This window comes from Tribolium castaneum, chromosome 3 (assembly GCF_031307605.1).
Source record: "Tribolium castaneum strain GA2 chromosome 3, icTriCast1.1, whole genome shotgun sequence".
Classification (NCBI taxonomy): Eukaryota; Metazoa; Arthropoda; class Insecta; order Coleoptera; family Tenebrionidae; genus Tribolium; species Tribolium castaneum.
The window spans coordinates 11,374,036-11,389,814 of NC_087396.1; the positions used below are offsets into that span (position 1 = coordinate 11,374,036).

The 15,779-nt window shown below is 40.1% G+C and overlaps 1 protein-coding gene across 5 annotated transcripts in view; it reads right to left on the reverse strand.

The window, feature by feature from the left end:
* hth (homothorax) overlaps positions 1 to 15,779 on the reverse strand; it is an 83,022-nt gene that overhangs the window by 18,724 nt on the left and 48,519 nt on the right. For 3 of the 5 annotated variants that reach the window (XM_008197995.3, XM_008197996.3, NM_001039400.1), the window contains 2 exon segments: positions 13,408 to 13,416; positions 642 to 749 (listed from right to left, as the gene is read on the reverse strand). In XM_008197995.3, the coding sequence (XP_008196217.1) occupies positions 642 to 749; positions 13,408 to 13,416 (117 nt within the window). 5 annotated transcript variants of the gene reach the window in all.

The following is a 15,779-nucleotide window of genomic DNA, read 5'->3' on the forward strand; positions in this document are numbered from 1 at the left end:
CGCTTCATTAAGCACATAATTGGAAGATGGTACTTTTGACACGTTTGGTCGATAATTATGTTAGCGTATAATAGAAGCATAATAATAATGGTTTAATGTGCACCTCTGGGAATTAAAAATGATCCCGGAGGCAGTTTGATTACAATATTCATATCTGGCACCACACCAGTCATTTTTCGCCACAATCTGTAGATTTATAATTATCGAACGAAACAGACCAAATAAACGATGCTGGTTGTGTGAAACCGAATACAGACCACAAACGAATAAAAAATAGCTAAATGAATGTTTCTCCTAAAAGTGGCAGGTAAAATATAAACCGATCTCTTTCTGGGCGGAAATTATGATGGCCTGAGATCACGATGAAGATCTCGGCTTGTAAAAAAATCAAATAGTTTTGTGTAAACACGGCCCTGTGCATGTGTGCGTGGTGGGTTTGCGCGCCTCCTGCAACTTCGCCATTTCGCCGCATCGCGCCACTAGCGGAGCGCAGCGCACGCGCCCCCCGTTGCCATGGCTGCGAGGCGGGAATGCGGCCGTCTCCATGACAACCGTGCCCCCTCCACGGGCCCGCAGGCCCGGCCGTGCGCTAGGAGGGGGAAGCGCGCGAGAGCTGCTGCTACTGCTGTGGAGGTACTCACCAGGACTTCCGAGGAAGACGGAGGAGTAAAGGACGCCTCTTCGCGCAGCGTCGCTGGCCGCTCGAGCGTCTGGAGGCGACGACCATTCTCGCCTCGGACACCATTTGCCTGCAAAAAATGAAAACGGGTAAGAGATGGGCGGCAGGCACTTCAAATTATAACATCGATCCGGAATGAACAGCAGGAATGAGGGAGGACCAATGGAAACAGACCTGGGGCTGCGGACCGCTCCAACAGCGGGAAAACTGATACCGTGCGCGGAAAACTTTCAAAACGAACAATTATTCATAGTTTTAATTCGTCTGAAGAGCGCTAACCGGATTTTTATTCTCTTATTTTTATTTTAATATTTCGTGTGTTATTTTCTAATGATAATGGAACGATGCACTGAAGAAGTTTTTCGGTGTAAATGGCATCGAAACACTGTAAATAATTTATTAAACAAATACATTAGTTCGGTACTTAAACAAAAGTCACTATCACTATCTATCGATTTTCTGTAGATATGGGAATACCTATTTTATTTCAACTAAAGGAACTCTAATTTCAACGACTCAAAACCATTGGAAACTGATAAATAAAAAACTCAAACTAAAAAATTGGTAAAAATGTACCTAATAAAATCTCATTCATTATCCAATTTTCAAAAAAATTAAAATTTGAATTTTGGGTCAAAAAGTGTAAAAATAAAAGTCATGAAAAACCACCATTAAAATTTAGTCACTGTTTTAAAGGAATGCGTCAGATTTTAGAGCAGGATTAATCTTCGAGTCTTTTTCAAAAAGTATATTTCACACATATCAGAAAAAAATTACAACTGCTAATTCGTTAATATGAAATTAGTTAAACCTTGTTATACAACTAATGAAAGAGAAACAAAGACTAATTACAATACCCACGCTTTGTCGTTATAAAAAAATCACTTTAGAGAATTATAATTTCTTCGACATCGAATAGACCAGAAACTAATTTTCGATACCTACTTAAAATGCCACCTAGGTTGTCTTTCTTCATCCAAATTAGATCTTGAATTATTTTTAATTTAGAAAATAAGCATAAGATATGTATAAGAGGTTAGCGAAGTTAATTATAATTTGAATATTAGAATAATGTGCTCAAGTAAATTTCTTGGAGTTTTTTTATTAGATCTTCTGTTAATTTGCAATTTTGTGTTACCTCCAAATACACATGGAAGAAAAATAGACTTTTTATGAAGCATTTGTTAGGGGTTTTTTTTATATAAAAAATTTTATCATTTCCTGCTTTCAGTTAATCCAATCTTTAAATTGTTATGCATCAACTAGAATAAAATTAGTAAAATAAACAATTAGTACAAAGGGAAAAGGTGATACAAGTTTTGTTAAAAAAATGCTAACGAGTTACGAAGCTTGGATGTGAACACTTTTGAGTTGTGATTAGTTTCTAGTTTAATTATGAAAACTAGTGTATAGGTTTACAAAAAAAATTGATAAAAAAAAATTATCTTTAGCCAAAATTCCAAATCTGATTTTTTTTGATCTTATATAGACAGGAAAAAGCTGTACGTGAATTTTTTTTGTTTTCTGGAGACAAAATAATTGGGGGGACGTCGACTTCACGTTGTGAAAAAGACAATTTTGGGATTTACATATTAAAAAAATAAATGATTGATAAAAAAATTATGTAACGTTACATAGACGTCAAAAAGAATACTTTAAAAAGATATAAAAATTGCGAATCAATTTAGGATTTACTTTCCGAAACGTAAAAAAAGACTCAGTTTTTTGGTGCCTTCATTCAAAAATCTGCAAAAAGGACTAAACACAAAAATACCGCCAAAAGTCCAGCAAACCTCGTCCCGGAAATTTTCAGACCCCATTCATTTTTCTATTTCCACGCACAAGTACGCACGAGACGTCAAAAAGTGTGAACATTCTGTTTTCATCTCGGATAATTTAAAATTAATTTATTTGAATTTTATTTCTGCTCTAAATTTTGCGTTGCCAAATCAATTTTTATTTTAGTTTTTATTGTGTCTCCGACTATTTATTTCGTATATTTGTGAAGTGTCTCCACTTGCCAAATTTTTCAGTTTGTGTGTAAAGTAGGAAGAGTTTATCGACGTTTTCGTATTGTTATGACCGCGAAAACACACGCACGACATAAATTTTGCGGTTAAATAAAATCTGATGAAGCGTAGTAAAACAACAATTCGTACTAATTCCAGTGCATAATAGATTTTCATACTCAAATGGCTATCACAAGCCTTGTAGGCCTGTTCCAGCGAGTGAATACGGCATTAGTAGGAGGAAAGTGATAACTTTTCCGACGGTGGAAAACTGCAAATTTGCAATTACTCGCGTATTCAAAGTCATTGTTATGTTAAATTACATTAAAAAGTTTTTTCTTGTATTAGATTTAATGTTCGCAGATAAAGGTATTTATACAATTTATTCAATTTAATAGCGTAAAATTCTTGTTATTATGTACTATTATCTTTCATTAACTCCGCACGTGTGGCCGTATAACTATTTAATGCATAGAAAAGAGACTATTTATGTGCTTGCGTGTATTTTCTAATTAATAATGACATGATCTTGTCAAAATAATACATACTAGTGCAAGGTTTAGCGCACTCATATCTCTACTGCATTTGAATAATCGTCTTAATGTAGATTCGCCGATAATCCAGATTTATGGTAATAAATAAGCGCAATTTTGCGCAAGTCTTAATTATTTTGATTTTTCCTCCCTCCGGAAAAAATATATTTGTAATACTAGAGAAATTACAAATCTTTCCTCTTTGGTGTACAATAGCTATTTTTTTGTTCCAGAAGTTTGTAAATAATTTATCGCTACATGTTTATTTATTTGTGTTGGAGGTGAACTAATTTTTCCAGTCGTGTGATGCGTGTTTTCCGTGATAAGATTATTTTGTAACTTAATTAGTTGAAAACGCATTTTTTAATTAGTTTAAATAGCGCTGCATTATTTATTCACGCGTCAAATATTTTAAATTAAAAATGGTACTTGAACGCGTGACATTCCTCAAAAATAAAGTCAGACGTCCATAAAGATAAAATAAGATAATTAAGATTCTGTAGATACTTATCGTGGATTAAGTGTAAACTAGTGACTGTAGTGAAAAACCCGGTTTAATTATAAAAAAACGAAATGTTGTGAATTCTGGCTCTTGGGTAAATAACGACTCCAGTAAATTCAAGAAACAATTTCCATTAATGAGCAAAGTAAGGTTTAAATGCAGCGGATAAGGGATTAGGAGATAATGGTTCAGAATGCTTAATTCTGATCACTACGGGTATTTCACGACTTGAAGCTACCCCAGAAAGAATTAATTATGTTTGTGAAAAACTTGCGCCAAATGACCGTTTATTTGACCGGAAGCCCAAAACTGTGTTTTGATAGTCAGTCATACAACATGGGGCACGAGTAGCTGTTATCTCCTTACATGCCGTTGGTTGTAGATAAAATTAAATAGAATTGTTATAAAGATAAAAATCTGTATTTCAAGTACACATGCATACAATCACTCTCAAAGCTTTAAATCAAACTTATTCCACTGGAGCAATTATTTTCCCATTAAATCACAACTAATAACAACGAAATTTTTTTTCAATTAGTTGCACTAATGATCGGGCTTGCGTTCGGCCATTGTGTCCATGTCGCGTCCATATTTCGCCGTAAACGGGGTCAGAGGGCGGCGGGCCCCGCTATCAGTGCAAATAAGTGCAAAACACGCCAAGAACAGTCTTGGTGTCCTCCGGAAGTCGGCGTCGAGCCGAGAGAAGAGTACAACAAACGGCAATGACAGGCCGTTTGGTGTAGGCGAACAGTAATCGATGGTAAACAGATGACGGTGTTTCAGGTTCAGTCAATAGCGCCCCCGGCATACAGTCGAGGCAATAAAGAGAGGACCCTCGAAATATCCTGCGCGAATAGAGCACATAGATGATGCTCCACTTTCATTACCATCGTTCCGAGGGATTACTGTCTAGGCCTTGCTCTCCGCTCAACGGGTGGTCGCTAAATGCGTTATTACAAGTCCGGATTGCATTTACCAGCTCGTCTCCGACCGGAATTTGAGGTTTCATGCGACAGCGTCTCCGGGAAATTGCCCGCCTGGGCAGGAACCGGAGGAAAAATGATTTTTGGCAGTTTGACTAATTCTCAGTATTTTTGCATACAAGCACTTTTACGGCTCTTAACTATTCTCCTTAGAGATTTCGATTTTGTGTCACCGCCTGTTGGTGGGTCAGTTTTTAATGAATTGGTTCGATTTATTTTGCATGTTAAGCCATTAATTTTATCGAACTCGGCTCGGGTCTAAATTTGCTGGAAAAGTGGGTATTTTTTCTCCCAAAGCCATTAACCTGCATTTTTATTAATTCCACGGATTGTCTAACAGTGTAGCGATAGTTGGCGTGATTATCTTAATTTTGTGATGAAAGCTGGCCGCGACTAATTGGCGAATCGCGGCGACATATATAAATAATTCGCTGCAATTTCGATGTGTAATTGATGTCATTATTTAAAGTCCCGCTAAAAATGAAGAAATGTAAATGTCGTAGGAAAAACTCGCAAATGATGCGGCAAAAAGCAAACGGATGAGGCACCGCTTACAAGTACCGGAGATATCTTAATAGTTGTTTTCCCAGTACAACCTTCTTTATTTGTAATTAATTTAAATTGAATCTATTAAAAGCCAAATAGAAATGTAAATTGCTCCGCACCGACTCATCCTCAATTATTAATCGCATAAAGAATTTTCCCCGCGACGTCTTTTTGCCCCGAGTACTACCATGCGCCATTATATCTTGTTTTTCGATGACGTACGTTTAATAATTGTAATAATTATTTATCTAAATTACGTGCGGTTTACGATACTTGAACACTCTTCAAAGTAATTAAACGTTTCGATGATAGGTGGCGTGCCCCGGTCTTCTCCAATTAAAATTAACCGGTTGCTCGAGCTTTTATCGGTAATTATCGATTCTTTTGGATTATTTTCGACAATTAATAGGACCAACCGGGGACTCAAAATGTCGTGTTCTAAAGGCTGTAAAACCAAAAGAACGTAAAGATAACAACAAAACTATTCCTTTAAATGAACAGATCGACGTTTATTGCTCGCATAACAAAACACTGATTAGGCCCACTTATTTGAATTTTATGCAGACTACTTAAACACATGTACGGAGTTGTTTTTCGGTTTTTATTTAATTTCGCTGACAGCATTTGGGTTTATAATCAGCACTCATATGTAATCCATAAATTAACATAATTTCCTTGTCAAATTTTGATTGCTATATCCGCCTGTCAGGTTGTGTATAGGTAAGGATTTGTTTCCCCGGGGGAGTAAGTGTTCGGGAATCACCGTCCTAATTTACAGCAAACAGTAGCCGGATTTTGTTTAACAAAGCTCAGCAATGCACACCTATGCTGTTCGTCCGTATGTTGCGTAAATTCACCTTTAATTAAACTGGAATCTTTCATTTACAAAAAACCACCAAACATTCCCATTATGTATTCAACGTAATAAATAAGCTGATAAGATATTCTCCGGCAAATGGTTGCTTTTAAGCTCCGTTATGTTCGCTTAAAAATTATGGCGAAATTAAGAATGTCAATAGTGGTTCTAGCTGTTGCAACGTTTTGCAATTCCAGTGCCTTATTCAGTAGTAGTATGCTCAATGTTTGTCTACTGGAATGTGAAATGATAATCATCAAAATCATGAATCCACTGTTTATGTTTTGTTGTTCGAGAATTGTTAATAGTATTTGCATTCTTAATACCGTGTTTCCATCCAGCGATTCTTTAAATTTTAATAGGAACATGCTAATTTATGATCAGGAGCAAGAGCATTTCCGCTCTTCATTCGGCTGTTGGGTGGAAATTGAGCAGGAAAAGATAAACCGGTTGTTGGAAATAATTTACTCTTTTTGAGGATTATTCAAATTATTTGAACATCGAATTTGATTTAGCATCACAAGGTTTTTAAATCTTATCGCCGGTTATTCGATAAAGCTGTACATTTCAAACAGATAAAGCTGAATACATTATCCCACCTAATTTGGTAGATTAGAACCAGGATACAAATGTTGCATAGAAATAGGGAACTATTTTTTAGTTTTTCCATCGAAACAAAATAAAATCCATTGGCCCCTGAAAGCAGAGCCGGTTCATTTTCACTATGCCGCTTGTTTTCGCGTCGTCGTATTTGAGAATTGCAAGTTTCGCGGGGGCGTCAGCGAGTTGGTTGCGTTCGCCGCAGCATCGCTCTGTTCTCCCATTGGTCGTCGTTCGCCCCTTCAGACATGCATCCGATGTCGATTCTATTCGTAAATCAAAATCTCCACAGCGAATCCACCCTTTTGCTGACCCGCTCCCGGCAGCAGCCAACCCGAAAATGGCAAAGCCGTGCGTTCGCGGCCGCAATCGATACAGGAGCGCGTAATCGATGGAAATTGACGGACAGCCGACGCGAATCAAAGATTTGGCAATGGAGCAGTGTGCCATCGCGCTGGCAGCTGCAAAAGCCGGGTCGAAGGCCGGCTAAAAAGCGACAGTAATAACGTTTGATTTACCGGTAATGATTTATCACAATTTGCGCGAGTGACAGTGCTCTCGTGGCGCGCATCGTTAATTGGCGCGAGCGGCTTTAATTAATTACGGACGTGTTTTTGAACGCGATTCGTAATTGACCGACAAAACAAACAGCGTATACACGGCGTTGCGAAATAATTGCAACGTATTTTATACGGAATATACAGGCGCGACCTACGACAACAAGTCCACGTCTAGTACGTAAATCAAGGAGGCCTCGACCGACCTCCATAGCGACACATATATCGTCGACGCGCACTCATATTTCAAATTTTACATCCAACTACCGTTCCTGACCCGACATTCAGCTCGACGAAAGTGAAACTGCACACAAACAACGGATTTTTTACCATAAGTGGACGCCGCGACCTTCCTGGGAGAGTTCGCGGGCTGGTGGCACGTAACTGCGACAAATACATTTTTGTCAAGTTTTATGATACATTTTAATGTGTACGATTGGTAATAAAACTAAAGTACCACGTAACGGTTTCTGTTTTTTACAACCAACTTCAGTTTCCTGCAAACTTTATAAGTTTCTCATTCAATGATTCTATAATGTGCACTTGAGAGGAGACGGCGCGGTTATTTTATTACGAGCCAAAGATTTCGCAAATATCGTGAATGATAAAGAAACGGAATGACCTCATTCAAAATCAGCCAAAAATTACAACTGCCAATTCGATTTTTCAAAGCCACTTGTACAACTGTCACAGGGGTCTATTATTCTCTCTTCGTTTCATGCTATAAAAAAACACTGCTGAAAGTACCGCAATTTGTCATTTTTAATACCCTCCATTATTTGACAATTTTTTAAAACTGTTCACTTCTAATTAACAAGCAACTCGTAAACAATATCACACCGCGTATCAAGTAGCACTTTCATCAAATTTCCAAAGCACCTCTCGTACCTCTTTATAGTAAAACCTCTGCATTCCGGACACTCACGGAACCTTGAACTAGTGTCTGTTCTAGAGAGATGGAGGTTTTAGAAACTAGACGCATTTCAAAATGGAGATGTTTTAATAAAATCGCCCTTTCTTAGGCGTTAGAATGTTTAGTCAGAACCATTTAAAACCACTTATTCTTCATTAGTAGAGACAGAGATGAAATACGTTACAAAAATTTGATTTTTAAGTAGGTATATAAAAAATATTTGCTGTAACTGAACCTCACTAAAAAAGCACATTGCGAAAAGTCACAGAAGTGGGGATAGACATAGCACAAGATTTTTTGTATGTAAATATGTTACTATTATTTCGGGACATTACCAAACTGTCCGAAATCGAAAAGTGTATGGGTAGGCAAATGGAAGATTTGCTGTGTTTACCTTATAAATTAAAACTTTCATCGAACAAAGGATTTAATAGAGATTCCCAAATTAATCATCGCAATTAGGCAAATTACATTATAGATCTTATCAGCACTTGTAATTAATTTAGTTGAGAATAGTAATCTTCAACCTGTTATTTGCGTCAATAAGTCAAGTCGCATTAATAATATATGGTTCAGGTTTAAAAGGTGCAAGTTTTTGCCTAAGCGGTTGGCTGTTTCGAGTAATGTGGATTATAAGCGTTCAATATCAAATTATATGGAAGCAGGTCTGGAAAAAAGCTTTCTTTGTAGACAGCGTCGTCGGAAAAAATCCAATGATGACATCGTGACCTTTGCGAAATTGCACCTGGCTTTCATTAAATTGGGTCTTAAATTGTGCGGTAATAATCAAAATTGCAGTAAAGGTCTCCAAAAAAGATTGGATCGGTAAAGTAATGGAATAACACGGTTCGCCATGCGGATTTCATCCCCATTCCGGTGTATGTTTTTTCGTTTTGCTACCACTCCGATATTAAATTGCTGTCCGTTTCTTCGGTTCCAGCGTCTGGTCATCGGCCAACCAATTTTCATTAATAAATTTTCAGGCCAGAAAAAGGCACAGCACCGCGGTGGTCAACCGGTTGGGTTTGTTTTTCGCAGATGATGGGCAAAAGACACGGCGCGTTTTTAATCCGATGGGAGACGGGTACAAATAGAGCAATTTATTCGGAAAGAAACGTTCGGCGAAATTTGTAGACACAGCTTGCTGGGATTCAATCGCGGCCATAAATATGACGTGCGTATAGAGATGTCGCTAGGTCTGCACTCGAGTTATTGTGCTTTTTACGGCCCTCGTCAACCGCTCTGGTCGCGAGTCGTCTCTTACATTTTACTGCAGTATTCCATCTCCCATATCCACCAGATTTATACCCACTTTATTACGTACGGGAGTACGTAATAATAAAAAAGTAGAACCGCGAAGGTGTTAAATCGATAAGGGTTTTGGTTTTTCGAATGATTAAGGTGGGAACGGTGTCTTTACTGCCGTTCCCTTCAATTAAGCTTCGGATTCCGTCGACGGCGTCATAATTGAAGAATCAGGAACGGTCGGGGATGATCCCGGGCGGTAAATTTTATCGCTATGGCCATTTAGAAGATTGCAGGCAAGATGGCGAAGCATCAAGCGGATGGATGAAGCATCACGGCGTCGCGACGGTGAAGTTCGTTCGTGTAGCCCGGTGTGCGCCGACGCCGATAGCAAATCTATTTCAGAGATGGCCCTCCTCTCAATTTTGATGGACATTCGAACGACCGCGCCCTCATTTTCGGCAACAAATCGCGTCTTTATCACCCCTTCACTGAAATCGGCCTTTTTAAACAACCTTTTCCTAGCCGGCATGCGACGATTTCATTATCGCAACGGTTGCTTCTTTGGCGGCAGTCAAAAACGAATCGCAATGTCCTTCGGGAGAGGTGTCACAATAGGCGTGATAATTGGCACATCACCATCAACTGGTCTTCATGATGACTGACATAAACATACCAATCAATCTACTAGATGTAGTAAAATAGACCATATAAAGCTAGTAATTCATTAAATAAACAGATCTGTATCAGCGTCATACGAGCATTTTATTGATATGGATAGATGAACATGCAGGTGATTTGTCGGTGTCTTTGCGGGAAGGTCAAGGTTCGTGGCGAAATTGGCTGAGCCCGGTGCTAAAAGCGGCTGTCTGCTCGCAGGAAATTTCCTTGGAAGGAAAGCCGTAAACCGCGGCAGTTATGCAGAGGTAAACGATGTTCGGACAGATTTGAGACGGGCAGTAAAAATCAGCTGATCGCCGTGGGGATTTTGTGGAAAAGCATAATAAAAACATTTCGGGACGTAATATAATGGCTCACATAAAGTGACGTTTTGGAGAGATGGGCGCGGACCGACGGCGAGAAGGAGAGAGCGCACCGACGGTTTGATATAGCAAAAAGACCACTACAACAAACGGTGGAAAATCAATAGCTCTCTACGTCATAGGCCGCTCTCGGCGCATAGGATGGGCCGGACGGGTTGATCCGGCCCCCACCGGGGGCTGCACTTTATTTATTTACTTGTTTGCTCTCGAACGGCATATAAGTGCAGTTGCAAGTGAATTTCAAGAGGAGCTCCTAATCTGCCGCGGCTAATGATCGTCTCGGATGGTGTCTTTGGAGCGAACGCATATATGGCGTCCATGAAGACGTTGAAAGTTGCAATCGATAGACGGAATGGTCTAGGTGTAGGAAGTGACTTGCAAAACGGTAGCACCTGGACGCCATGGGCGCCCTCCACGCCACTTTAATCGACGTCCCTGTCAGCTGCGGCCCATTATATTAGATGAACTTGCATTTTGTGACATGCGGTTGCATTAGCACTCGACGAATTATAAAACAACCGGGGCTAAGACCCGTGTATGGAAATTGGGTAGACAATCTGATGAATTTTGATCGAGTTGTAGCGAGGATTAGAAATGATGTAATGGTAGTTTGGGAAGTTTGCTAGTCGTGGTGGTGGTGTTTCGTGCAGGTAATTTTGCCTGTTCAGGTTTAGGTATGCGACCACGTAGAAGTTTCTCCTGAATTTAATTAAACTGCGCCTCCGTTGTTTTGGTCTCTTATCAACATTGCATCATTGGCCAAACAGACGTAGGTATATCAAGTTAAGGGTTGGTATAATCTCGCATTCCATCACGTGAGTGTCACTGGAGTGTAATTAACTAGTTTTCCTTCCTGCTGTTTAGACACCAATTGTTTAACTACACATTACGGCGTCGCAATTAAACCGACAGAAATTCTACCGGGCGGCGCTCCCTGTTTAATTATTCAATAAAACCGTTCCAACTTCATTCCACCCTTTTATAATGCGAGCGGTATGTATACAGTCGTATAAAAAATCCGCCCGACACGATGTTATTCGCATCAGAATTCGGCCGTTCTTTGTTATGTGTAATGAGTGACAGGTTTCGTGTTTGTGGATATTTGCATGTAAATGAATGTTAATATCTGACTGGTTTTGGGCGTTATGCGATAGGAGGGCGCTATATCACAATTAAACATTGTCGTATCGATACCGTAATTTATGAAGCGCGAGCTAATGTAAACATGGTGGAGACGTCGAGGGCCTCATTATGCGTTTAATTAGATTGATTGGAACGGAAGCGCAGTTTCGGAAGCAGCGAACTGACAATATGGCGGTGATTGCGTCGAGTGTTGTGTGTTCAAACAAAGTTGGTGAATGGGGCCCTCGTAACCGCGCCGAGATTATAAATTTATTAGTGACCCGCGTAATAACGCAATCACTATGTATATGCGCGACCCCAGCGTTTGCCTTTTCTTCGGCGAGAGGGAGGAACGGCCGTAAAAATATTTATTAGAAGAGCGCGGCGGCTGGTGGTTATGACTCGGGGAGCGTGTCATTGTTTTGGGAGTGCATTAAAATCTGTTTAGCGGCAGCGAGGGCACTTTAGGGGACGCCCCTCACCAGGTCCTAGGGGATGCGGTTAACAGGTGTATCGCATGTCCGACGACACATGCGACTGTCATTACTGCCAAAGGGCAACGAAAAAATTACAATTTGAATTTAAGTCGTGGTCGACTCAACATGCCTGGTGGCCGTGCAATAATAACAAACCTGTTCACCTACCACATGTTGTGATTTATGGCTTCGCGCCGCTAATTGTCCACTCCAAACTATTACGGCTCGAAATCGATACATTATGTAAAAGCGAGAGTTGTCGAGGATTATATTTTTAGAAAAGTTTGATTTAAACCAAAAGCTCCAGCTTTATCGCATCAACTTCGCCAGACTTTAATAACCGGGATTAGAACGAAAAAATTTATTAAAAGAGGTTCATCAAGACGGGTGCCTCGTCGAAACAAGATCATTATCATACAAACACAGTGCCAGTAAAAACTCTGAATATTTTCGGTGTGTCCGTAAGTCGATCCTTGCTCATTAACGACGACGAAAGGGGCAAAAACAGACTCTGAAAAGAAGATAAAAAGCCATCGCGAATGTCACGGACTGACGTGTCCGGGGAAGAAGATAACGCCGAGCGGGTCGACTGACAACTTATAAAGTGTTGTCAGCTTTTTAGCGACTACTAATTACACCGGGGAACTTGGCGAGGTAACAGACAAACGCGCGTGAAATTTAAACAACGCCCAGAAGAACGTTTACAAAGCCACCATTACGTATTCCGCCAATAAAACGACACGTCCATGGACTATAACTTTATATGCCATTCCATTTCCCGATACATCATCCAAATTGTTTGCATCGACGACAAACGAAATCCGGGCTTTTCATTTTGGGGGTTTTTGCTGGCATCTTCCGCCCGCTCTTATTATTATTAATTTAGTTTTTTCGGATGTGACCCGTATGTTTTGGGCTGCTGTGCACGTCACACATCCACCGACCGCCGATCCGCCGCAAATAGATTACGTGATCCCATCTCAGCCATCTTCATGCACCACACGTCTTGGTTCGGTCGCAGGAATTGCAACACGTTACCGTATTGCCTCCCCTAAGTCCCATACCCTTCGCGGTTACGCCCTATTCGCAAATTCCATCAATTCCGCTAGACGAACACATACGAACGCATTAAACACTCCACTTGGCCCGAAGAAAAGACAATTTATTACATATATAAACACAATTTAGATTAATTTCAACAGAATCGTTTTATTGTGAATAACTTCGTTACGGCGTACAACAAGAGAACGACTAATAAATACGTAGCTATAGGTTTCTACTTTACCCCTAGTAATGGTGAGGCACGGTCAAGTGGAAGGGTTTCGATGAACTAAACCACTTACCCATGGCGTCTGTAACAAAGAAAAAATAGGTTCATTAAAGAGTCACTAACATGTTAAATACAGGTTCTACAATGATGTGCAGAATTTAAAATAATTTTAAGGATCTGCATGGGAACGCTTTAAATAGTTGGAGCGCTCTGATAGCGAACAATGGATAACTAGATACGAATTCTCAAAATTATGATGTTAAGTTAATTAACAATCGAATGAATAGGTGGTGCAAGTCATTGTGTACAGATGCAGTCTTCATGTCTCAACTACTGTAAAATTAACTAGCGGGAAAATCGATTAAGGACATTCAACAGTAAAAAACTATAGTTCGACAAACTGCGATTTTAAGAAAATTTTTGAATAGAAACTTGGATTTTCTTTAGTAAAAAATTCAACCAAGTTGTAAAAGTAAAAAAAGCGTGAGATGAAGACGGTTATAATTTTTTAGACTTAAATATATCCATCTGAACTCCAGAGTTTACCAATGAATTTCATGTCTGCTGCAGTGGTTTAGCGTTGCTTTGACTTAATGTAGTTATTGTTGTGGATGAGTTTAGAAATTGAATATTGGCTGCATCTGAGGTGTGCGTGTTTCCTTCATATCCGCGGTGCTAAGTTTATGACCGTGGCACTCCCATTTCTGCCACAGCTCATTTATTTTTTGCTTGGTCGGGTCTCTTTCTCCGCCAACTCATTTCGAAAAATCATTTCACTTATCGGGTAAGGGCTGTTTGTTAATTACACACCGAGTCAAAGACCCAGTTTAATTAAAAGTATCTGGCTACCTGATGGCCACCTTATCCGGTCTTTCGAGTAGTGCAAAACGGTGTTTGTGCCGATACGATCAGCCGCGGGTTACCCCCCCGACATTCCATCAAATTAAGATCAGCATTCAAATGGCGCTCGAATGCAAATGTCGCGGAATAATGCAGCAGCGAGCATCACAGGGGCGTATATGTGGCAAATTTCACAGAAAATTTTATCGGTGCTCAACAGCCACTACGGCGAATTTATATTATTGTGCTAGACGATTTCTGAGATTCCTGCGAGAGGAGAATCCTGCCGCACGTCCCTGGACGAAACGGGAGATTGAACATTCCATTTTTCTGGTTGTGATGCTAAAACTGGTCTCTGGCGTTGTCATAATGCCGAGGCGGCATTCCTCGACGACGAGGCCTCTCAAACGGTGCTATTTACCGGAACAGTTTGGGATGTGCTGAATGCCAAAAATGCGTTTGAGAAGTGAAAACGAAACGTGGGCCGCGTTTGCAATCACCGAGCCCGGTCCTGTTATTCCCTCGCGTCAACGGGTGTCCTTGCACCTGAAGGAGCCAATTACCAAGTCAACACACTTGCAATTTACTGGATATTGAGACGGTGTTTAGCCAACTTAGCGACGTCACATTCAACGGCAATTATTGCCCAGGTCTCAAGCTCCTTTAAGCCCCACACGGACAGGGTGCCTCCTCCACACAAGCACATCGCTTTGCGTTTTATTATCCTCACAACTCGGCGCTTAGTGAAAAAAGCTTTTCACGGTGAAAGAGGTGTTAAAAAATAATTATTATTTTCTATATTTATACCCGTCTATGTTCCGAGTTTTGAAAGTATCGTCTTGTAGTGCTAGTGTCAACTGTTTTTGTAAAAATAGATCAAAGTAGTTGGTTACCGTTAACGAGCGGCTTGGAAAAATAGAATATATTGTGTAAACGTTGTTAGGCGAAGAATATCCATCAAATTAGACGTTGCGCTAGTCTTTATCAGTAACATTTTCTGTAGTAAATATAAATTACGGTAATAGGTGAGATCTCTCTGTAACAGGAGACCTTTTATGTGGTGTTACATGTTGTTAGTGGGTCGAGTCTAGAAAATGTGATGGATCGAAGTCTTAATGAGCAATCCGTGCGTTATGTAGTAATACTTATTTGGCGATGTTTCGCGATAACGATGACTATTCTCTTGTCTGAGACCCATTAAGAAATTTGTCTTTGATGTTTCGTTCGGCAAGAATTTCGCAAATTGAATGTATCGCCATCACGGCAGTGGAAGGCTTCTCGGAGCGTTTGTTGGGCATTGTGTTGCGAGTGAAGTTATAGAGCACAGACGCGGAGCGATTCGTGAAAGGCCGAGACGTGGAGGTAATAAATAAATAGCAGTATTCTATTGTGCTTAATGGTCGTCGAGGGAAAGGACGCCTTTGTCTATCTTCGACGGGCATCTCCGAGATATATACAAACTGTCGGATTTGTGCGGTTTTGATAGAGATGTATCGGGTACTTGGCGCAGCAGGAATCCGGAAAAGAAAATGTTCGCTTCTGATTCGGTCTTGTCATCGAGTGGTGCATTTATCGATTGGGCGCTCTTTATTACGCAGGCTATTA